The sequence below is a fragment of the Empidonax traillii genome, unplaced genomic scaffold, assembly GCF_003031625.1.
Source record: "Empidonax traillii isolate 1590-97213 ecotype Southwest subspecies unplaced genomic scaffold, ASM303162v1 scaffold447:size986111, whole genome shotgun sequence".
Taxonomy (NCBI): domain Eukaryota; kingdom Metazoa; phylum Chordata; class Aves; order Passeriformes; family Tyrannidae; genus Empidonax; species Empidonax traillii.
The window spans coordinates 245,566-271,166 of NW_020955640.1; the positions used below are offsets into that span (position 1 = coordinate 245,566).

Sequence of the window (25,601 nt, forward strand, 5' to 3'; positions counted from 1 at the left end):
TCCTGGGCTGACATCTCACTCCTTAAGACTCAATCCTTCACCCATTGAGAAGAATGCAAAACATTTAAAGTGAGTGACAAACGTAAGGGAAATTTTTCACAGGTACTGTCAGAGACTGAAACAGTTAATGATTTACGCATTCTAGGATTACCAGGCGACTTTTGCAGGCAGAGAAGAGGCAGCTGGACCCCTTCACCCAACCCTACCCCTGCCAGTGCTGCTAAAGGGGTCAAGTCCTGAAAAAGAAGGAAGAGCCATGTTCACCACGCCCTTCACATGAACTCTGTGTGTCTAGTCTGGGCTGCTGGAGATGATGGAGGTTCATGTCATGGCCTATCAAAGCCAATCCCCCTGCCAATCCTGAGAGGCGGGAAAAGCCCTTTTACTGTGCACCTCACAGGAACTGTGCAGGGCCAGGAGACACTGGAGGCTCGTGGCACGGCCCGGGACACTCTCCATGGATATAATAACTCATAACTTCTTTGAGCATGTGGGCTTCCCTTCCCCACTCACAATGGACCAAGAACACCACTTCAACTAACAGATATGGAAGCTGCAACTACCAAGTTTCATTGCTGGACCCTGTGGGCAGTGACTATATGCATTTTTCCACTCTCATCTTTTCTTTCCCTTACTCTCCCTTACCCTTATCTTTTCCTCTCTCTCTCTTATGCATTTTCCCTAAAGGTTATCTTTATACCATATTGCTATAGACAATAGATATAGATGATAACACCAAAAATGGCAACATACCTGTTTAAAATACCTGTTTGAAGCAAATTGTTCTAAAATAAACCCTACATATATGTGTTTTCAAACACCTATTATTCAGTGTCATTTCACTCTAATCCACCTCAAGTGATTTATTAATAAGAATCTGGATTACCCCCCTTACTGGGGCAGGTCGCAACAGGTACATTGCACAGACTCTTTATGTCTGTGTGCATGTGCTATAGCAAATGTGCTAGGGATACTGCTTTCCTAAATTGTTAAGTACTTCAGATTTATAAGTAAGTTACTGTCATAGTATAGTAAATCACAAAAGAATTCTTGTTAAATTAAATGTAGTAAAGTGTTGCTGGGAATTCTAATAGCGTTTGGAACCTATGCAATCGTACACACAGTTTAGCCAGTGGAAAAGGCAATTGTATGGGGGATGGTGCTTGTTTCAGGACAGCTATGTTCTGTAAGTTTTAAAGATAGGAAAAATAAATAAATTAAAAGAATATACCTAAAAATGCATTTTCATATGTGAAAAAAAAAAATCTCTTTTAATACCAGTAGTATCTCCTGCTATTCGGCTGATTGCTTCTCTGCAACTTTTTTTTTGTTGTGGCTGGTAGCAGTTGTGCCCCAGCACTCAGAAAAAGCCTTTTCCCCCTTTAACAGTCCAGAAACTGAAGCTTAATGGGAAAGAATATTTTGTTTTCACCTTTCCAGTTAGAATGTCAATCCACAATCTCAAGTTTCCACATAATAAAGACTTTTATTTATATAAAAGCAATAAGATGCAGAACAACTTTACAACTCCTACAAAAGTGAAGTATAAGCAAAAACATCAATTATGACTTGTACCCATAACTTTACAAAAGCATTTATCAGTCACACTGACTGCATAACTGCAGTTATAACAATCTCTTGCAAATATATGAAGCCTACTACAGACTGTAATATTTTACTTTGCCATCAGCATAAATCCATGTGGCTCATTACCTTTTTCTACAGGTATCTTCTAAAGCAACACTAGACTACAGATACCAACAGAAAAGACAGATGTGTTAAAAATATTATCAACATATTTCAAAACTATTAGAAGACATATTATTTACTGTGTTATTCCATGGCTCTTGCTGCTGTAACTATATCGCTATTTAAAAATTGAAAAGTTTTTAAACCTTAACAGTTGATTTACTGTATTGGATTGTGCTGTATTGGCTGCATTTGTAGAATCCAAACTACTGAGCCATCTGGACCACAACTGCTTTCCAGGCTTTGTCCTTGTCAAAATCCTTTAATGTATTATTGGAAACCTAAAAGTAAACAAATTTCAGACAAATGGAAACATGAAAAAATGCTTTGGTTTAAAACCTGGAGTTCAAGCAAATAAGTATCTGAGAGAAGCTAAGAGAATGAAAATGTGAATAGTTACAGTCAGAGCTATTAAAATATTCTATACACTGTAAATTGTATAGTTTTGTATATTTTAGAGTTTACATTTAGGTATAAAATATAATAGCATAAACTGTATAGCACTTGAGACATTTGAGTCAAAAAAACTTGGCCAAATTCCTATTTTAAACACATTACTTCTGACTTTATTCAACATTTTTGCTAAAATGTGACTGAAACCTGAATCTCTAATCCCAAAGTCAGAAGCGATTTATCTACATACATGCAAGTAAACTAAAGCCTTGTCTAAGAGAAGACTTTTGAGAAGCCTTCTCAGAAGGGACATATAACTTCTCATGTAACAACATTCACGTGTTAAGATATTAAAAGGTAAGCAAAAAGGTGTCACTTTTTGTGGAAAAAGTGGTCCTTTTAGCATTTAACTCGCACTCAATTTCTGAGTGACTCATGAACTAGGAATAATTTTATAAATAATCCCCAGAGGCAATCTCTTTAGCCATGACATGACTATGCTCCAAAATCTGACTTGCAGCAGTGGAAGTGCTGATGTGCTTCATCTTTTATACAGAATGAAACTCTCAGGACACAGATCCAGAAAATAAGCAACCTACATCAAATGCCCTCAGCAGCTTGAGGGGACATAAATGCACAGCTTCCACTTTCCATTACCAACTATACACTGACTTGACTGATTTCAGTCCTTGCTCCCAGTGCTTTCTATCCAGTGCTGTTTCAGTGAAGATGCTCTTCCTAGAGCAGGGACTGAATCCAGCACTCTCTAGCACTAGCCCATGCAGTAAAAGTGAGTTAGTCTCCCAGAGTCTTCAAGGATACAGTGCTTGGCTCTGCACAGCAGAGGTGAGGAAAGTCTAAGGGCTACAGTGCTGTGGTAGGAAATAAATGTAGTTAATGTATGTAGGCTGAAGAAAGCTGGGATCCTCCAATCCGTGAAATAGGGCTCTAGTCCTGAATGATTATATGGAAAGTAGTAACAGTTTCACCATGCTTGAAAAAAACTATGTGCCAAATCTGCATCTGAAAGGACAGCTGGAACATGTGAGTGCAGGCAGGAAATGGAGGGATATCTCAATTCTGATCTTTATCACCAGCTTTGCTAGTGTAGTTAAGACATGGAGACACCTGGAATTCCAGCCATGCTGCTGGGCTCACTGCTTCATACTGTCTAGCATAGGTAGCCACTCACACATCTTAACCACTGTTGTTCCTGTCCTCCGCATTCTTAACTTTCCCATTCAAAGTTTAGGGAACTTAAGTAACTAACTCAGCTTAGTAAAGTCACCGCCTTACAGCAGGCCTTGAAAAAGTACAACTATATCAAGTATTCTTATTCCATAGCGCAAAACTTCTGCTTGCACTGGAAGAGTTAAATCCATTTCTTTCTTAACAGATGCCTCTCTCCTCATGAGAACACAGTCATGCAAGGCCCATTATCTTTTCTGTGACTTGTTTCTGACATATGAATAGTGATAATGTATCTGCATCCTGTGGAGCGGGACTAACATTTTATTTGAGTACAATGATGGACCTCGTCTCTAATTGTAATTGGGAGCCCACCCTACAAATAAGAACAAAAGGGAGATTTAACCTTACAACTGTTTTTCTCATAGCAGGACTTGTCACAGATTGACAACTTGTCACAGTTACCATCTAACCAGCAAAATATTATCTCTTCATTACAAAATTCACAGTTTCACAGAGCAGCTTTTAATTGGGATCAGAATTAAGTACCACAAAACATTAGCAGAAAAAATCTTTTCAAATACATATTTTCAAATTTTATAATGAGTATAAATACATACCTCTGTTGTTCTGTATTCCTGCTTTTTAATCTGTGCTGCTGTCCATGAAGAATCTTGTAGTTTCATTTTTGTCTTGTAATTTACACATTGTATTACAGTTCCAATAGTAAGGCATGCCTGAATTAGCAGCATCAACATCAGAAGCAACAGGAGTACATCATAAGATTGCTGAAAATAGATATATTTTGAATTGAATAAATTGAATTGAATAAAATATTTTATAATATTCCCACCTCCCTAACCTTTAAGGTTCATATCTAGATTTTTCAACTCAAATTATTATTTAGTTTATTTCAGCATGAAGTTTCAACTAAAATTTTACTGTGTAAGTTTGCTGAAAGTAGAAGAGATTGATAATTTTTAAGAAAATGGTTATTTGCAAATGATATTTTTCCTCTAGAAACTGAACACAACTTAGGAAACCATCCACTAAAATATAGCACCTCACTGACGGTTCCGGCCTAAGCAATGTCACACCTATGTCTGGGCCTCACACTGTGCCTTGCTGGCTCTGACCTTGCCCTGCTGACTTGAATTCCTGGATGACCTTGGATCTGCCTCTCTACTGTGGACTTGTCTGGCAATCACCGAACCATTGGCTGACCCTGGTTACCATGGTTGGACCAGTCTTGCTTTTCTATTTCTCTGGGTACTGCAGGACTGCACTCCTTGCCAATGAGGTTACTGCCCTTTGTTACCTCTTGCTCCATTGTTCACCCTCCCGTGCAGGGCAGCCCCCTCTTGCTGTATCCAGACACAAAACAGACTAAGAATGTAAGAAGTGCTCTGCAGGGTCACACCAACTGCCTAAACAGTGCAGCTGTCTGTCTCCAACATGTGTGGTAGGAAAAGCTACTTAGCATAGGCAAGCTGTGGTCACTCCCCTCAGGTCCAACAATACACTATGTTACTGCAGTATCAGAACAGGATCACATACTCAAAAGCTGGTTTTCCAGTCCCTGAGGTATCAAATTAATAAATATTTTCAAGCTTGTCTTCTAAAAACACATGACTACTTAGTAACAAGTGGATACTAAGAGTAAAGACTGTTATTGACACCGGCCTAATTCCCATAAATGGTTCTTCGAACATTATCAGGGACTGCTAAACACTTTGCTGGTACAGTCCTAGAAAGCTCTTCAGCAATGCAAGGGTAGCACTTCATATTGAAATGCTTTGAATTTGTAAACTTTTTTCTTCTCTTTACCAATCTGGGCTTTGAATGAATCCAGATGTAAGCTTATAATTCCAACTGCTGGTAAACATCCTAAGAAACAGAAAAATTTATCCTTCAAATAAACCTAGAATCTTTAATTTAAATACTACACATTTATAAAAACCTTGAGGAGTTCAGAATATTGCATATTATTTTTACTGTGTCTTTAAAACATATACCTATAATTCCATGGTGCCAATAGATGTAACATACTTTAAATTTTATCATAAGTTAAATAAGAGCTTTTGAAAAATTTCTATAACATACTATTTAAACTTTATAATGCAGTACCTTGTCTTCGTATACTCCCTAATTAATTCATGGCTACAGTCTTGCTACTGCAATAGATACAGGTACATTTTTCAATTGCACAAAAACACATACTTTAACAGCAGGTGGATAATTTTTAAAGATGTCAACAACTTGCATGATACTGAAGGATAAGTATGCAGAAGCAGTGAACAACAATGGAGACGTAACACTGCTAATGGCAATCAGGACTTCAACCTAAAAAATAAGATAATAAATGTTAAGTTATAATTAAAAACACTGGTTTGTGAGTTGTATTTCCTTGAAGCAAGCATAACAGAAGTGTGTAAAAGTGCATAAGATTACACATGAGACAAATATTATGAGCCATCCACATTTCGCGGAAATACAGAAGCAAGCTTTGAATACATTAAGTCTCTAGCCAAAACATTGTTGTTTTGTAACTCATTTTTCATTTAATACAGATGATGATGTTTTTGTTCCATTAAAAAAGTGCCTTTCATATGCACATAGAGGAAATAATATGGGTATTGGTAGAGAGAGAGCCAGTATAGAGATATCATTTATTCTTCAATTTATACGAAGTAATGAGAATTAGCAGCAGATATTACAGACTTACAACCTAAATAAAACTTATGCAAATAAACTCGAGTGCCTTCAGGCAAATTTATTGCCATACAATGCCAGCCTAGTTTCATTCAAGTATCAACCCTACAGGATTATATTCTAACTTCAGTTGTGGTCAAGCATCATTACTCACTTAAATATGTTTGCATTACTATTACTTAGAACATATATTTTATGGAGCCTTAACTACATATCCGGGACATTCAAGGAATAAATGCACTCCACTTAATGTTCTTAGTCCTTGTTGCTAGTCACGAAGATGAGCAGTTTGTTTAAAATAAGCTCTAGGTCCAATGCAGCCTGCACACTTAATCTTCTTCTTTCAGAAACCACAGTTCATAATGAGAGGAGAAGGGAACAGAGAGAACCTCAGCTCAGAAGCCTGAAAGCACTTCTGGGCATACAATATGAGGCATGCCATTTTTCTATAGAGGGAAATGGTACAAAAAAACCCCAAAACACAAATCTTTGAATTCTTTTCTAGAATGGGTGGAATTTAGCCCCCAAAGGACCTACCACAGTTCTTTTCAGGGATATCAGCTAGCATTCCTGCTACATATTGCTGTCATAGTTTGTTGAAGCAGTTAAAAACGATTGAGCAAAACTAAGTAGTGCCCACTATCACAGGCAGGCTTTCTCAGTATTATTTCACTCTAATGACAAAATCCAAGAATTTTACACACTTACCAGACATTTACTTGGATATTCAGCAGCTACATGACTTGCAATAGCACTTGGAAAGCACTAAACAAAAAAGTATAACAAAATAAGTATTTACCTACTTGAAAACTACAAAAATTGCAACTGAGTTACAGTAATTCCCACCAGTCACAGTACTGGGGGTTTTTTTGTGAATTCTGAATGCTGAAAAACTTGTTTATGATCTTTTTCCACTTCATGATGAGGGATTTTACAGACACATTAACCATATATAAACCTAATGGTCATTGTCTTCCTTCTCAGTCAGTTCATTCATGGCAAGCCGAGTGGCACAGCATCCCTTATGAATCCACTGCTCCTGGGTACAGGCTGTTATTAGTGATACTAATCACTAGTGATTAGTTATTAGTGATACTAATACTAGTGGTTACTAATCACAGACTCAGGCTTTTAAAACAGTTAAGACTGAAAAGTTAAATAGGATGTTCAAGGATTCTACCATGCTGAAACTAAACTGAACTTTTTATTTTGCAGCCTGAAATATTCTAAAACCAATGACTTTTTTAACAAAACACTTCAGTTCTAATACCCTTATTTTATTACTCATTTCCATTTTACTTAATTAAGGACTGAAAATGCATCAGATCATTTTATACAAACCAAAGTATTGCAAACCAAAATAGAACAAGAATATTGCATAAATATATTAAGTATATTGAAGTGCTAATTCATTTGCTGAGCAGAAGTTGCCAATTAGTATTATAAATTAGTATATATTAGTATTATAAATATTCCAGTAGGGAGGAGAAAAATGAAAAAGAAAAATTAAAGACATTGTTTTAAAACAGTACCTTCCATCTGCACTACTTACAGCAACTAAGATCCAAAAGAATGTTACTGAGAGATATGGACCTGAGACTAGAACATCCATATTCAAAGCAATTATTCCACCAAACACTGATGAAATTCCAATAATCACCTCAATTACCTAAAACCAAGAAGAGCACACAAATTATTAAGAGTGTTATTTGAATACAAAATTTCCTATTCACATACAGAAAGGAACTCATTGAAAGAATAAAATGCATTTATGCTACCAGCTATGCAGAAAGTCGATGTTTTTCACACCTAAAATATGGCAAAAGTGAAAAAAATAGCTGGCTTAAGTGAAAACAAGATGAGCTTCATTATATGTATTTATGCTTTCATCATTAGCTCCAAAGAACAATGGTTCATTTTACACTATTTATCCTAAAGTCATTAAGTTGTCTCCTTCCTATTATAAATGGCAGTTACTTACCTTGCAATATTCTAAAAGGAAACATTTTAAGATAGATCTCTCATTTCTGTCTTTATTTTTTCAGCTCTTACCTATATTGATCTCTTCCTGGCTTTAAAGAACCTTAGCACTTAGAAAGATGAAATAAAGTGATTTAACAAAAGAAAGCAATGCTTTTCTTACTGAGTATGACTTCAGAACTCGAGCAGGAAAGCTGACATTGCTCAAAACAATGGCACTGTCATATGCAGTATTCTAGAGGGGAAGAAAAAAATCGTGATCAAAAATATACAAAGCAATATGTTTCTAACATCTTGTACAACGTGCTACAGATCCTAATGGTGGCATGCAACATCTGGTTGGCCCATAAGAGGTAACAGTGACACAACATGGTGTTTTCCAGTGTCAGACCACATCAATTACATTAGAAACAAAATAAGTAGTCCCAGATTAGCTGTTCAACAGTCACTGTTCAACAATGAAATATCATCATGTTGTCTCCATTTTTGGCCTTCAAGAAACAGACTTTCTTCCTGAGCCTTCAGATTTTATAGATGTGGATAACAGTAACCAAAGGAGGACAGGACACTACATGACTTTATCAATCAGTATTTCCACTGGAATACAGAATGGCATAGAATGTTTGCCGGAGTATTACCTAAAAGAAATACTGTTACAGAAAAATGAGGGTGGGATTTGAGAGAGCACTTGTGACTAAAGGAAATTTTATCTATAGCCTCAAATTCTGAAGCCAAGATTCATTGTCCAGATAGCACTAAATTGGAATGTCACAAATACTTTCTCCCCATCAGGCTTCAGAAAGGCATTGTTTGCATACATACAAATCCCAGTTCTCCAATGTTTCACGCATCATTAAGTTTTGTTTTACAAAACAGAAATCAAGCATTTGCCATGCCTGTTCATAAGATATTCAAAAAACCCTGTGCTGTATAATTTGCAACAGGTCATTTTGGAGAGGACTCACTGCGCTCTTAAAAGATATTAGAGGCAATTATTGTTTAGTATGGTACTTTTATTTATTGATCCAATCTAGTTTTAACATGCAAAGTTATATACTGGGGTTGCCAGTAAATTAACAGTGTATGTAATACAGGAAAAATGGAATATTTTTTAACACACACACACAATCTTTGAGGGTACCTACTTTCTTTCTTGTACAGCAGTCTTCAGTAGACCTAGCTGAAATGATCACGGTAGTTGCCATGAAGATTTCCAGCAGAATAAGTAGAATCAAGTTGAAATTTATCTGTCAGTAAAATCCCAGACATAAATGAGTTACATGTTCCACATTAAAAATAAGGAGTAGGTTGAGTCTAGCAGGATCCAGCAGGATATTTTCTGTGACATTTAGACATATCTATTGATTAGATACTTAGTTAATCATTTTCTTGGCTCCTGCAAGAAACAACACTTAGTTGCCTATATAATACTGAGAATGTCTAACCTAAGACAGAAACATTTACTTCATTTATGGAAATATTATGCCTGAAGATTTTATCAGTGTCTTCCAGAACAGCAGATAATGACAAGGTAATGACTGCTAGGTACATCTGCATTTTGTAGGACCTTCCATGTGAAACCAGAACACTGCAGCAAATCATGGAATATTCTTAAGGGAAGGGGTGCCACAGGCTGTCAACCCTTATGTTGGAATCCCAAAATGTGCGATACCATATTGGATTATGAACTAAAACACAGTCCAAAGAACTGGGCCAAGGATTCTAGTTCTGTGCCCTGCTTAGTGTTAATAAAGCATTGATGAACACTCCTCATGGTTTCATAACTCTTGCAGGTCTAACAGACCACATTATTGTGTGAAAACATGAATGCCATTGCTCACATTCAAGAGACAAAGTGAATGCAATACTTCTGTTCCTTATTATTCCCATGAAAAGAGGTAGATACCTCCTCTGCATGGACTGAGTAATTCCCTAGAGGCACACAAGTTAGGCAGAGCGCACCTCCCTTTCTTGTCTTCAAAAGCACCGTATTTTTCCACTGATAGCCCAAGAAAACATTTCGTAGTTCAGTCAGGCCACTGGGGCAAAGTACCAAAAGTTTAGGGAGAACTGACTCCATCCAGAACCCATGCGATTAAAACAAACCACTGTTCAGTAAGTTAGAACAGAATTATATTGTTCCCTCATGCCAGACCTGCTTTGTAAATGATCAAATCTCCGTTTTCTCTGACATGTATCTTGCACCACATGTTTCTTGAAAAGATAGTAAGTGGGAGATTTGAGAGGCTTTTTTGGGCACTGAAATTCACCCTTTCTCAGGAAATCTTAATTGGAACTATGTGCCTTGCTGTACACAACAGACTGTATAGTTGTACTGAAACCACAAACAGCAATAAATGCCATAGTGGTAAACTCCTAGAGAAAGTGCTACAATGAAGAATACAGGCATTATTTGGCAAAAGAAGAGGTGTCAAATGTGTGGCCCGCAGAACAATTTAATCCAGACTATAAATTCCCACGATTTAGATGTGTTTTGGCACAGTGCTGGTACTGATGCGAGCTGGCAAGGCCGCATATCACACTTGACAGAGCAGCATCAAGTAGATATACAAGTCTGAGTCAGGAAGCACTGTAACTACATTGATGGATTATCTCACTTAGTCCTAGGTGTAAGAAGTAAATAACAGAAACTGAAAAAGTAACAGTAAATAAATTAGATTTTTATCTTTCCAGTATGTTTTTTTGATACAACATGTCTAGAGTATCAGCTAGATTCTTCCACTCTTAAGATCAGTTCAGTAGCCCTAGACTAAAGTAAAAATATCTCATCCCCAATTTCAGAGTTTTGTTAGTTTCCTTGGATTTATATCTTAAAAAGAAGTACAGCTAAAGCTAGAAGTAAGTATATTTTTATACCATCTATAACAATGGAGAGATTCAATATTAAATTTCTAAAAACTAAAAAAATTTCCTTTTACAACTACCACTGTACATAAAAATCTATCATCAGATGCAGAGAACCAAACTAGCTGTGTCCCTAATCCTCTTCTGTGACTAAGGAACAATGCAAGTGCAACTGAGTAGAAAGTAGTAGATTAGCACAACCTTAATGAAATTTGCTCCGAATTTGCACCAGGTATTAAAAATGGAACAGAGCGGCAGCTTGGTTCTTTTACACATTCCATCCTTCATGTTCATAGCAAACTAACTACAGAGCTGCACCCTCCCGGAGTGGCGTCACACAGGCACAGTCTAGGGCACGGCTTGTATCCTGCATTCCATTTATCTATCTAAGGTTATTTTGTGGAGATATATATCAATATGAGTAACACTAATGAGGAATTACCCAGGTCCTTTAAAAGGAGAGAGGGTGTTAAATGTAAATTGACTTAATTGGATAAACTTATCCTTTTTATGAGTCTTACTGCTTTTAAACCACTGGCAGCAATTCAAAGATCTGGTATTACTTTCTTGTGCAGTTTCCCATGGGAAGGGAAAATACATATGATTATGAAAGAACAGTAAGAGATGGTATTCTACATCTTCTTTGTACCACATGGGTAACAGAAAACATCTGGCAGGGAAATGCCAAACAGTGAGCCTGTTTCACTGAAAGAGCATCTTTCAAAGAGGAGAGCAAGTTGGCATCATGAATTACTCTTAAGACTGAAAAGTTAAAAAAAAGCTTCAGAGCCAGCTTTGCATACAGTTATTCTGACTTACTTTCTTCAGTAATCTACAACATAGTATGGACAAGCAATAGGCAAGCAAAAGGAATTAAAATCGTATAACCAAGGATGTCTTATGAAAATTACTGCAGGTAACTGCAAAGAGAAATGTAAAGTTACTGCTAGATGATGTCTCCTCACAGATCAAGTAGTTACACTGGGATATTGACAACAAAGTCATTACATGTGATCTCCAACCACCTCACACCCCCCACCTTTTTTTAACAAAGATAAACATAGCACAAGTAGTAATTGCTTTAGTAACTTACATTTATAGCTGATGGATTGAGGACAAGTTTGCATCCAAACCAAACTAAACACGTTGTTGTAACAGCAAATGTAGAGACAAATAGAATCTGAAAATTAGGTATCTGAAAAAAAGTTTCAGAATAGGTTTATTTCTCATTTTAACCACAGGGGGGTTAATTGACAATAAAATCTCATACTTACCACATTAATTTTATTCCTTGCTATAGCAAAGCTCACAACTGCTGAAGGAATACACTGGGAAAATTAAAAGAGAAGACTAGTGGGATACTCTGCACAAAGAATTTTATATATATTTCTATAGATTTATTTTATGTGCTTGAATTCATATTTCAGTTCACTTAGACAAATTGCTCAGAAACTGAAGAAAATGTGTCACTCTTGTCTGAGCTCACTAATTACAATCAGTGTCTGATGATTACAGGAGGTTTAAATATACCTTCCATATCTCTCAGTTTTGACTAACTACCCAGCACAATAAGATGAATAAAAGAAAGAAAGTCTTTCTTGAGGCAGTTTATGCCTTTGTTAGTTTAAATTAACTCTAGAAGGCCTGGGATCCTTGAGCAGGAAAAAAAAGCAGTGCTACTCCCAAACTGGGCCTGCACACTTTTAAACAGACATCGTCATGGTTGAGTAAGCCAAAATTTTCCCAGTCTCAACATAGTTCTGAAGAACTTTGTGAAAATCTGTTGGGTCAAGTTACACTTTAAGAATTGTGCCTGGAATCTCCACTATGTTTGGTAGGAACTGTTTTCATACTTGAGGGCAAAGCTAAATGGCAAAATCATGTGTAAGTGAAAACTTTCACAAAGTAATTTCTCTACCCTTTAGCTGTTCCTCATGACAACAGATATGGCTCCATTACAGATCCAACTCTATTTTACACAAATACATATTAAAATTATTAAAAATGTTTCCATGTCAAATAAGGAACATGCAAAAAATGTCGTGTTTTTAATTATCTTCTCACACATCTGAACACTGAGGGCTTAACAATGGAACACTATAACAAGATTAATATTGGCACGTAAAATTCTTGGAAGCACTTCTTTAATACCTAAATTACCTTTACTTAACAGAGTTAAAACATCCCTTTTTGTCCTGGATACCCAAGAGTCTCTAGAACTTTACAGGACTCTGTTTAAGCAACTGAATACTACTACTATTCAAATTGGTTAAAAAAGTCTAGAGAGCAATTCAGTTTCATGCTAAACTAAACACTTTGTGGCCAGTTGGCTCTACAGCTCTCAAGGCTCTTCCAACTGCACTGACTCCATTATCTGCAGTAGGAGCTCTAACACCTTCCTGACATACAGACACCCCCATGTACACACCTTCACCCACAGCAAGCCTTTCAAAGCCAATGTCATCTCCATCTACCAGATCTTTGGAAATTCTCAATAAATACAAAGCTCAAAGAGACAAGATTTGAGGCAGAAAAAGAGACTTCTCAGTAACTAACACTAATGTTGCAGAGAATAACACACCTGTGGGTATATTTACTTCAAAAACTGCTTCAACAGAATTTTAACACCTGTAGTGGAAACCTAAGTGACAGCTCATACACAGAGCAACCTTAGTCTGCTTCAATACTCCGATATTATGGCAAAATAAAATGAAAAAATAATACTTTGAAATACAATCTGAAATACATTCTGATAGCATTTAGCCAGGAAATTCCCCAAATACATAGCAATGCAAATTTTCTTAAAATCAAGCACAGAAAAACTGTTCAAGCAGAGTAATATTACATGGCAGTGGTGTGCTGATTAACAAAAAACGGCAGCACAAACGAGCTGTTTTTATGACAACTGTTACTCTTTCAACCACGGGATGAAAATCCATTTAATGAAGTATTAAATAGAACTAAATCTTCCATGAAGAAAGTTAGTAGTAAAAAAAGACAGACAGCATAAAAGACATAAACCCACAAACGTTATATACTATTGAGTCTGCTGTCAAACAGTCACAGCAAATAATTAAGAATGCTTACTGAACCTGCTGCACAACGTAAATAATCCATTTCAGATGGAAAAATATTTCCCAGATATAATGAAAATCCAGAAGTAATAAGGAGGCAAGTCTGAAAAGCAACAAATAAGATAAATTTATATGAATAAAACCTTTTTAAAAAGCAACTAGTCTAATAGAAATCAGTAATCCCTTTCAAATTAAGCTACTGATGGACATCTGACAATGCAGGTTTTGAGCGAATAAATTTGAAGAAAAACATCCAAACATTCTGAGTTCTGAAGAAGATGTTTTCCTGGTTACCAAGACTTAATATGGAACAATATAATCATGTTAGAATCAAGCATTGTGAGCTGACTTGGCAAATACCTCAATAAACTACCAAAAATGTAATTGCAGTGTTCAATGGTAAAAATGTTTCAGAAACCTCAGCTAAGTCTCTACTTTGTATTCTCTGCCTGACTCCACCAACATTTATTATGCACATGGGCAGCTGTGCAATTGTCAACTAGAAGACAGCAACAAAAATAGTATTAGGATACATTAATGAATATTCTTCCACCTATATTCCTGCATCCCTCCAAACCCTCTTCCTGCTTTCATCCAGCAGCACACCCATAAATGTTCAAATCCTCCTGGTTCCCTTGATAACTCTTCTTTTTATTTCATAACTATGACAGCCACACACACTGCAATAAATGTTCAATGTCTCCTACTAACATTTTTGTTTGTTTGTTTTCCTTGTCATCCCCCTGGGAAGGCATTTCTTTGAAGAGGCTGGAGAAGATAAGAGACAGAATGGCTCTTTTGGTTTATTTGGGCACTTTTTTCATGGTAGAAAATTATTGGGGGATCTTTAAAAAGTCCTTGTCAAAAAATGACAGAAAATAAGGAGAGCATATGTGTGTGTATAAAAACACACACACAGAATTCTGGCAGACAGGAAGAGCAATATTTATAGACCACAAGCTGAAATTGTGCTTAAAGCTCATTGAATTGTTCCTGCACAAATCCAGCCCATACTCTCAGCCACTTTGATGTCACTCTATACTTTGCAACTGCTCCCTGAAGTAGACTGTCCTTTTCACTATGACTTATGGTACTCAGTGTACAGACTTTCTTTTCTGGACACTGTCCCTACGAAGAGTTGATAGAGATTAATCACTATAATACTTGGGAGGAAAATCTAATTGGAATTTATTGGATAAGTTATTAATAAAATTGCATTTTCATTTATCCATAAAATTCATTCTTCTTGATAATATGACTTCAGGAAATGATCATTAAGTATCAGTATCTCAAATCATTTACAAGAACTCAGTAAAAAGGAATAATCTAATTACAGACAGTTGTCCTTTTGGACAATTAAGTTTGAGAAAGAAAATCCAAGCTTTGCAGATCGGCAGAAAGGAAAAAAAGTTCAGCTGTTTCCACAAAAATAAGGCAGTACTTTTATTCACTGTGCCAAAACAAGCAATTACCATATTAACAGTAAGACACTTTTCACTCTTAATAAAAATTACGCTTCAAAACACATGAGCTGACAGAAAAAGATCAAATTCTAATTGCTATAATGAAGTTTAATTAACTTGGCTCAGAACATGGAGAAGCATATGATGCACATGCAAGATGAGTATCCTGTGATTCTAGCAGTGACGCAAAAATTCAAATCACTGTGACATTCACGTAAGAAACAAAGTATATACCTCACTACACAACACCAAATAATTATGTGGCTATTGAACCTTGAAACATGAATGTGACAATTAAGTACCACATATATTTTAAATGAGAAAATGCTATCATAGCAGCCACAATACATTTAATAGTTAAAAATATGTTACAAGAATGCATATGGTCAGCATACTTTATAAACTCTACCAAAAGGCACTACTTATACATACATCTGGGTTGGTACGTACCACTACCACACTTATTCTCTGCTTATGCTGTATGATTAATATTAAAGATAAAAATAAGCCTTCATACAGCATCTGATTATTGAAAAAATATCCAAAGAATACCAGTAGTCAATGAATTACTACATTCCAAATTCGCTAAATATATTCTTTTCTTTACAAATATCTACATTCAGTACTATGATTGATGAAATTCTGAGTCCCCAGATGATGTGAAACAGAAAGATACTGGGCTCTAAGACCTCAGCTACATTTTTAAATTTTCTGTTGTTTAAGGTACTTACTCCCATCAGCAAAGAAAATATCCATGTTCTGTAACTAAAGCAAGGATGCAGCCTTTTGGACAGCTGAAGGTCACTGGATTTGATATCTGGTATATAATTTCCATTCTCTTGTTTTCCCCGCTCCAAAGTTGGCATCCTGTCATAGCTAAATTCTTCTCTGTAACCTTCTTCCCTGGTCATAACACTTCACAAAGGCAATTAAATAATAATAATGGAAATTATGAAGAAAGAGAAGAAAAATATACTTTAGTTCCTTCACATACTCAGATCAGTTCTCAACTAAGTTTTTGTCTATTAACAATAAAATAAATAAAAGCAATATTTAGCTATTATCTGTATTTACACTTCAAAATATGCAAGCTTTCTAACAACTTACTTGCATGCAATAAGTAAATTACATCCTACAGCCACAGTTTATAATAATAATACAGTATAAATACCAATAAAATGAAATGTTATATATCTATGATACCTCGACAGACTTTTATTTCAAGATCTAAGAACCATTTTTAGAGATGTTTAGTTTGAGGGTACCTCTACAACCAAAGCTTTTTTTTTTTTTTTTAAGTCTGGGAGAGAAAACAGTTAAAATTGTTTCAATATTAAGTTCCATTTGATTTTAACACCTTTTATCAGCTATCTAAAATGACAGACTTCCCTAGGAGTCCGATGAACACATATACTCACAATAACTCAGCTACAGCAAACTGTTTCTAATTTACCTAGTATCAACTGTTTCTCTAGTTCACTCAGTCCTTTTTTGTTCACCTCACAGCTTGCCAATCTGTTCAAATACCTTGAGAAGTATATTATATTAGAATTAAGTTACTGCAGATTTTTCAACAGTTAAAAACCTTCATGCTTACCTTCCACTGAAAAGTTAGCTGTCAGTTTAAAACAGCCTTGTGAACACAGCTGCCTGTACACTTTGTGATATTCTCACCGTTCAGTGAGTCATGCCGGCTTTGAAAAGTTCTCCCTTACACTTTGGCTTTCAACAACATCTATTCAGATATGGAACAAAAGCACAGCAAGAACTTCAGTTAAGCCAGGGAACAGGAAAACGCCTCCTGAATTTTAATTAACAGAACACACTAGAAAATGACTGCACTACATCTCATAGGGCTGCTTCCAAATCAGACCAACAAATTAAAAAAGTTTCAAGTTTCTTTCTTATTTGAGTACTGCCCCTTACTTAGTATCTTAAATAAAAGCTTCCTCACAGTTTACCACTTTTAGATATTATAATAGACAGTGATCACAATACCCCACAACTTTGTTCTTGTTTCAAAAGAGCAAAAGATACTTACAGTGCAGTATTCTCCTAGAAAAAAACACAGATAAAAATTCAAGTATTCAAGTACCCCAACAAGTTAGGAGGTTCAAAAGTTAGAAGTTAGAAATTTATCAAGATTATTATCTTCATCTTTTTCTACTAACCCTAGTCTTGTGGAGTGTTCAGATAAACTCTGTACATTTTAGTCGTGCTGTCATGCATACTTACAGAACACCCAGCTGACTAAACAACATATTTTAAATCTAGCAGGCAGCAGTGACATGCAATGGCCAGGGTACATTGGATCCAGTCCTCCTGCTTATTAGGCAGTGAAAAGAAAAAGAAAAAAAAGAAAAAAAGAGGACGTTTTTATCTTGAAGATGTTGGCACCTTGACAGCTACAGCAATGACAGGGTCTTTTGTCTAAACTTTAAACACTCTTGTAACCAAGACACAATTAAATCTTCAGTATTCTGAAGGGCATCACCTTTAAATTATGCTAGAAAAACTTCTGAACAGTGCAACTTGTCAGTTTGTACAGACTGTAGATTTTGATTTTCTCATAATGTCAGCCAATACTGAAAGAATTATTAAAACAACTGTAACATTCCAATACACAGGGAAATTAATACACCATACACGGCAATAGACACAGCTGTAAACTCTGTTAGAAAAGGGGAAGGAAAAAAGAATGTGCAGTCAAGCAAAACTATTCTTAAGCAACTATTTCCATTATCTGCAATTTTCCAAAGACATGGAAAATGGGTAATGCTTACCTGACAAGCTTTTTTGATGAATGCTAGGTAATGATGTATTCTAACACAAATTACCCTAGATACAAAAGAGGATCATATTTTAACCCTTTTGACCAATTTAGGGAGAAGGTTGGTTTGGTTTTTTTTTTACACAAAATTGGTGAGACATTCAGGTATTTACTTGATTTAAACTCTTTGAATAAAAAGAATTTATAACATCCTCCACCACTGAACAGAGCGGAGTTCAAACCCTAGAACATTTTGTTCACCATTCCAAGTGTTTCAGCCAGTATTGTGTCTGAAAGATCCCTCTCTCAAGCGTGGCACTACAGTATTTTCTCTGGTTATGGTGAAATTCTTCCTGCCCCCTTTCCTGTTCCCTTCTCAGTATTTTCCATTTCCTTTATGCACAGAGGTTCACCACACAATTACTGTATTCTCTGCACTTGGCCTCAGCATCAACAAAAACCACTTAAGTTCAGTTCCTACTCTAAATATTTTCTGGGGCCCTTATTTTAGGTTCCCTTTATTTCATGTTCCTGATTCCATAAGAAGTCTCATTTTTGTGTATACAGAACCACAAGGCAAGATCTGGTACCAGAACCTAAGTCACAACCCAAAATCTTAAAATGCTAAATAAGTACAAACATGCTGTACAAAGAGATTCCTCCTAATTCTAAAGAACGCATAGGAAACCTACACAAAGACTGCAGGAAGTACAACAATTCCAAGAGAACACGACAGGCTTCTGAAAAGGATTTACAAATTAAGGGGTTTCATTCCAAGTTGGGCCAAAAGATCTCAAGGCATGACAATCAAATCATGAGCAGCTATGAAGAACTACTTACTTCCATCACAGAGATTAACACTGAACAAATACAGCTGCCTCAAGCAGCTGTAGCAGATACTTGGTCATTTGCCATAGGCTGTGCAACACAAGCATTCCCCAGAGTAACCACAAAAGATAAAAAAGAGATTGACAACTATAAGTGAAGTGTCATAGTCCTACTTTTGCCATCAGTAGTTAGCAAAAAAGCATTCTGCCCTAGGCCAGTTTCTCTAGCACGGAACTCATGTTCCCAAATCAAAATGTGAACAGCACCTGAAGCTCAGGTGAAATTTATGTTTACTGTCCTGCACAACTTTTCATTCTCTGATGAGTTATTAGCTGCACTACATTTGTATTCTTTCACATAATGTTTAATTACACTGTTTTAGCTCATTACCTGTATTCCTTGTTCAATATTTTCAGCTCTTTTAAAATCAGCTCTTTAACGTATTTTGTTTCTCTGAAGCTGATTCCTCGGTCCTTGTCTCCTAGCTCATGTCTTTGGGCATGTACTGAACCAAGAGCAAAATGTAGGTCCAATAGCTTCAAAGGGATGTCTTGCTCCCCCAGTATACTATAAACTTCTTTGGATTTAGTCCTTCATGTGAATCATCACTTGAAGAGTTTAAACAGGTTTCATCAGTATACAAATTATTCTTTTTATGCTGTTAAGATTCTTCTAGTTTTATGTACATCATAAACACGTCATGGTACAATTTTAAAGGACATCCAGACTGAATACTTTTTTTTTTCTGCCTAGCCCATTCTCTTACAACAAGATTCCCAAGAAGCACAGCCTGAGAACTCTGTTATATTTTACAGGATCTTCTGACAAGAATTTTTGCATGTATAACTACTTCCCTTCTCCAGAAAAAGTTTCTTTATCTGTCACATTTCTGACAACTAACAGTCCCCTGCCTGCACTCCACTGGAATCTTAGTGAAACAAAAGAGTACCTAAAATCATTTAAATCAATATATCACAAAGAGACTATCACTCTCTCAACACTTTTCTAAAAACATCAGTGACTACAGATACTGATACACGTTACTCCTCCCTGTAGCATCATCTCAGTTACTTGAGAGTGAGACACTGGAACCCACGTGCAATTACTGGCAACCAGAATTTATTCTGCCGTAGGAACTGTACAGAACTCTATAAAAGTGTTAAACAATCTGAAATATATTCCTGGTCCTTCTTTGCCTAAATAATCCTGAGTGAACCATACAAATGGAACCTAAAAAGTTGCCAAAGACAACTGCTGCTTGAGTCACAAAACTTAAATCACAGAATGCAATGAATCACTATGGCCTTTCCACAACAGCCACAGTTTCCCATAAAAGTATACACTGCCCTGCTCAACTTTCTGAAACCACCTTCTCTCAGTCCTGTGTGGCAGTTCCTATCAAAATTACTGGGATGCTGAGCTCATCAACTCAAGAACTATACTTTGTGAAACACTACTTGTTAAACAAGATATAAAGGGGGCTTATACAAGATACTTGAAGTGTATTGTGTGAAGAGAACTGATAAAAATATGAACTAAGGAAATGGTAAGCAGGTCAGTAAAATTTTATTTCCTCTAGCACTGCAGCAGCTCCTGCATTTATGATATTAGGACAAAAATACCTTTTTTTTTTTTATCATGATCTAGAGCTTACCATATCATTTTGAAACCGGCTGCTCCTGAGAGAACAGTAATCCAACAGCGTGCCATTTGCACATGCACACTCTTCCACACCCTCCATTTCACTATACTGGATGGGCTCCATGCCTGGCTCGTTCACAGGACCACACAAGCGCACAGAGAGCCCTCAGCCCAGCGGCTGCCTGTATGTTTTCCCTGGTCAGGACATCTCACTTACAGAAACCGTGCCACACACAATTTCAGACAGCACCACCAGCAAGCAACGGGCTACAACACCGCTTTGCTTTAAGCTTTTCCGTGGTAACCACGTGTGACACCGCCTTTAACACGCCCTCAGCCCTGCAAGCTGACACCCCACAGACGGAGGCCCTCTCGCCCTCCCTCCGGCCGGTGCCGCCGCCTCTCGGTGGCGAGCGGGATAAGGGGTCGAGGCTCCCCCGACCAGGGCGGTCCCTTCCCGGATCCAGCGGCACCGCCCCCTCGGGGCCGCGGGAACGCGCGCGATCGAGGCGCGTGGGCGCTCCCACGTGACCGTGAGGGCGCAGCGCGATTGGGCGCGGCGGCGCGCGGCGCGGGGTTCGAGGCGCGGCGGGGCGGGGCGCGGTCCGAGGCGTCGAGAGCGAGCGCGGCCTGCGCGCTCCCAGAGGGGGCTCCGGGGGTCTGACTGCGCACCGAGCCGCCCCGCGATGTTCTGCCTCCTTTCTAAGGCGCTCTCCTACTTCTGGAGACGTGCCGGTGACGAAGATGAGAGATGGGCGGCCTCAGGTAGGGTTCCCCGGTCCCGTCGTGGGTTCGCGGTGCAGTTTCAGAGCCGCGGGGGCGCTGGTGGTCTCGTCCGCCACGTGAGTGGGGTTTGAGTGCGAACCGGTTTCCTTAAGAAAGGAAATGAGAGGGTTCTAAGACAGTGTTTCGATTACAGAACATGTGGGAGTGTTCCCAGAAGTACTTTCTCACTGTTTCCTGCGTAGGACAGGTTACTATGGCCGCTTAGAGCATGGAGGGCGGTGTAGGAGGAGTGTTGTGGTGGATGCTTTGGGTGTTCCTTTGTGCTGCTGTGTTAATAAATAAAACTTCATTTTACATAGGCTGTAGAATGGAGATGATAGTGAATTCTTTCATATTGCAAAATGGTGGACATTTCAAGCGCTTTTAGTAGCATTGTTCAATGTAGCAAAAAGGGCTTTTTCATATTTATGAATGCTTAAAGCAATAAAAATTACTTTCCTTTTTGTCTTGATTGTGACTGTAGCTTATAATATGTTTAAAGTCTAAACTAGCATACTTCAGTCCAGCTTTAAGCCTGAAGTTGCAGTGCAATGCAGTTGAGTGAATGTGTGATATGTAAGGAGATAGTAGTACTTATAATCCAAAAAATTAGAAACTCCTATGGCTCTAGGAAAACAATACCACATCTCAGTTCTAAAGTGTATTAACTGTAGTAATTTTTAAAAATGAAGAATTATTTTGTACAACTTGTTTACTCTTCTTGATTTTTCAATATAGAAATCTTAAATATGTTAGATTTGCCATGCAGGCAGTGCTGAGAACTTTCTTTTACTGTAAGAGAGCTTGATGTTTGGAAGAAGGGGCAGGCAACTCAAGATGACTGCAAGGGTGCCATGAGGTTATTGTGCCTGGAGAAAATTAAAAGGTCCAAAACCCAACTAGAAAGTTTCTGTAAATATGGTAGCAACAAAAGGAGAGCTAAAGAGAAACCCCATCATTTTTTGGGTGTGGAGGGAGACAGTGATAAAATATGAGGAAAAGGCTGAGATACTTAATGCCTTCTTTGCCTCAGTCTTTAATAGCAAGACTAGTGCCCACTGAGCTGGAAGACAGGGATTGGGAGCAGAATGAAGGCCTGATAATCCAAGGGGAAATGAGAGTGACCTGTTACACTGAGACACACACAGACCTTTGGGACTGGACAGGATCCACCCCAGGGCACTGAGGGAGCTGCCAGGAAAGCTCACTGGGCCAGTTTCCATCATCTACCAGCAGTCCTGGCTAAGCAAGGAGGTCACAGTACATGGAAAGTTACAAATCTGGTATTTATCTACAAGAAGGGTGGGAAGGACGATCTGGAGAACTACGGACCTACCATCCTGACCTCAGTGCTAGGGAAGGTTTTGGAGCAGATCATCTTAAGTGCCATCATGTGGCATGTGCAGAACATTAGGGGATCAGGCCCACCCAGCATGGATTTATGAAACACAGGTCCTGCTTGATCAACCTTGTCTCCTTCTAGGACAAGGTGACCCATTTAGTGGATGAGGGACCAAGGGATTGAGTGTAACTCGATCAGTTTGCAGATGACCCCAAGCTAGGCAGGAGTGTTGATCTGCTGGAGAGTAGGAAGGCTCTGCAGAGGGATCTGGACAGACTGAATCAATGGGCTAAGGCCAGTTGCATGAAGTTCAACAAGTTGAATTGGACTCCTCAGTTTTAAGTTTACAGTTCAGGTCCCTGATCTTAAAGGTCTTTTCCAGCCTAAATGGAAAAAAAAGACAGGCGTACAGAGGCTGGAGAGCAGCTGGGTGGAAAGAGATCTAAGAGTTTGGGTGATGGCAAGTTGAATGAGTCAGCAATGCCCTGGCAGCCAGGAGAGGCAACCCTGTCTGGGGGGACATCAGGCAAAGCATTGCCAGCTGGTCAAGGAGGTGATTATCCCGCTCTGCTCTGCGCTGGTGCTGCCTCACCTTGAATACTGTGGGCAGTTTTGGATGCCTCAATATAAGAATTACATCAAACCATTATAGTGTGTCCAGTGGAGGACAAACAAGATGGTTAAAGGCCTCAAGGATCAGACTTATGAGGAGCATCTGAGGTCACTTGGCTTCTTCAGCTTGGAGAAGAGAAGGCTGAGGCGTGACCTCATCACAGCTGACACCTTCCTCAAGGGGGACAGCGCAGGGCGAGGTGCTGATCTCCTCTCTCTGGGGAGCAGCGATAGGACATGATAGAGTGAAGCTGCACCAAGAGAAGTGCAGATTGGACATTAAGAAAAGGCTCCACACTGCAAGGGTGGTTGGTCACTGGAACAGGCTCCCCAGGGAAATCGTCACAGCATCAAGGATATCAGAGTTCAAGAAGCATCTGGATGATGCTCTGAGTCATATGTTTTATTTTTAGGTAGTCCTGTGAGGAGCAGGGACTTGGACTCCATGATCCTTATATAGATCCATTCCAACTCAAGATATTTTATGTTGCTGGGGTTTTTTTTAATGTAGCTTAAAACATGTTTTTTTACAATGTAGTTTGTATTTAACTACCTTTATTAATTGGTTGAAATTATAAGTTGCCATAAGACTTCAAGATTTAAGTGTAAAAATAATTAGTTGGCATCTGTTGCTATTTTTATTTGGCTTTTTGATAGAAGGGATAGCACTTTTATTAGCATTCATAACTTGTTGCATAGTTCTGTAAACACATAATTTGGACATATATGAACACTTTTCCTTTTGATGCAGGTGATCAAGGATTGAAAACAGTACAAGGAGTAGTGACAAGACTTTGCCATGATTATGGGATGATAGATGACATGGTAGTCTTCACAAAGGATGTTGTTACAGAAAATATGTTACTGGCCATTGGACAAGAAGTTATTGCCACAGTGGAAGAGGATAAAACATCGGGTGGCCTGAAGGCTATAAGGGTAAGAGGTGAAGATAAATAGTAGTCTATTTAAGTATCTCGAGGCTTTGTCTTGGAAGTTGCTATAGTTCTGGCCTCACAAATTCTGCAAAATAGGAGAAATTGCCAGCCCTTCACCCAGTGGGGATGAATTCTTTTTTAGGTTTTTTATTATTATTTTATTCCATCTCCTTTAAAATTATGTTTAATAATGATTCTCTGAATATAGGTGTAGATATAGGGAATATGAAACTACTCATTGAGATAATTGCATCAGAATTTGTTTAGTCATAGCTACTCTAGATCTGTGCATAACTTTCTGAGTTTCAAAGTCAATTTTATGTTACTGTTATATGAATGCATAAGAACATAAAAGCAGGGCCTGCAAGTTTACTCTTTTTGCACAGAAGTAAGAACGTAAATTTCTCTGTAAAAATTGGCAAGTTAATGTTACAGACAGTAGTAAAAATGGAGATATCTGTACTTTTCTTCCTTAACACTTCAGTTGTAAATCTATTTCAAGCTTGTTTATACCTTGTCACAAATTTTGAGGGGAGTTTGTCTCAGCATATTTAATGTTGAAATCAGTGCTGTTTCATTGATTAAATAGAACTGAAGAAAGACTGTTAATGGGGAGAGAGTTTTATTGTGTGGTCTAAAATGAAACACAGAAGGAAAGGAAAAGAGAAGTCTTGCTTCTAAAGTATTACTGGCTCCAGTGTTATCAAAAACCTAGTGTCTTGTAAGATAACCTGTCTCTTCTTATTTCCTTTTGTTTCTTCTTTTTAAATTGAAATTACTTTATTATATAAAAACTAAATATTGTTTGCCCAACAAGCAGTCTCAATGCTGTTTGGTAAGATAGTACTCACACACAGAGTCAGGAAATCGATTAGTTTAAATCCTGTTTATTCTTCCTTGTTTTCCTTCTGACTGACAGCTTTCACCATACTGTTGAAATATTGTTGTAACTCCAAAATACAGAAACCTGGCAATTGAAAAGCTATAAAAGGATCTACAAAACAAGTGTAATGTTTTAGCAGTTGTGGGATGTCTTGCTGTGTGTTCTAGATAATGGCATTTTCAAAAGCATAATGAGTTATCTTACTCCTGTTTGTGAGGCATAATCCCACAGGCATCTCAGACTGTTGGCAATGTAGTGTGTGACTGGGTGAAAAGCTGAAACCTGAGTTTATGCCAAAAGCAGACTGAACTCCATAGAAAGTCAAAGTCCAAGAGCAGTCTTGATTCAATAAGCAAGAAGAGAAAGCTCATTTCTTCAAAGTCTGTTCTAAGTATGTCTCA

The 25,601-nt window shown here is 37.7% G+C and overlaps 2 protein-coding genes across 3 annotated transcripts in view; one reads left to right on the forward strand and one right to left on the reverse strand.

Annotated features, from left to right (window-relative positions):
- Positions 1–1,464: 1,464 nt before the first annotated feature.
- MLC1 (megalencephalic leukoencephalopathy with subcortical cysts 1) lies at positions 1,465–17,626 on the reverse strand. 2 transcript variants are annotated; one of them, XM_027894908.1, is made up of 13 exons: positions 17,596–17,624; positions 17,022–17,159; positions 16,156–16,339; positions 13,975–14,064; positions 12,162–12,215; positions 11,981–12,082; positions 9,168–9,269; positions 8,186–8,257; positions 7,595–7,711; positions 6,751–6,807; positions 5,551–5,673; positions 3,951–4,118; positions 1,465–2,030 (listed from the first exon to the last, which is right to left on the reverse strand). In XM_027894908.1, the coding sequence occupies exons 3-13, from the start codon at positions 16,333–16,335 to the stop codon at positions 1,956–1,958; spliced, it is 1,140 nt and encodes a 379-aa protein (XP_027750709.1). In that variant the 5' UTR covers positions 16,336–16,339; positions 17,022–17,159; positions 17,596–17,624; the 3' UTR covers positions 1,465–1,955. The 2 variants fall into 2 exon arrangements, with proteins under 2 accessions (XP_027750709.1, XP_027750710.1); XM_027894909.1 differs by lacking the exon at positions 12,162–12,215 and having other exon boundaries at positions 11,981–12,067; positions 17,596–17,626.
- Positions 17,627–21,278: 3,652 nt separating this feature from the next.
- MOV10L1 (Mov10 like RISC complex RNA helicase 1) overlaps positions 21,279–25,601 on the forward strand; it is a 35,048-nt gene continuing 30,725 nt past the window's right edge. The window contains exons 1-2 of the mRNA XM_027894910.1: positions 21,279–21,428; positions 24,134–24,318. Coding sequence (XP_027750711.1) covers positions 21,350–21,428; positions 24,134–24,318 — 264 coding nt within the window. The 5' untranslated portion in view covers positions 21,279–21,349. The remainder of the gene's footprint in view (positions 21,429–24,133; positions 24,319–25,601) is intronic.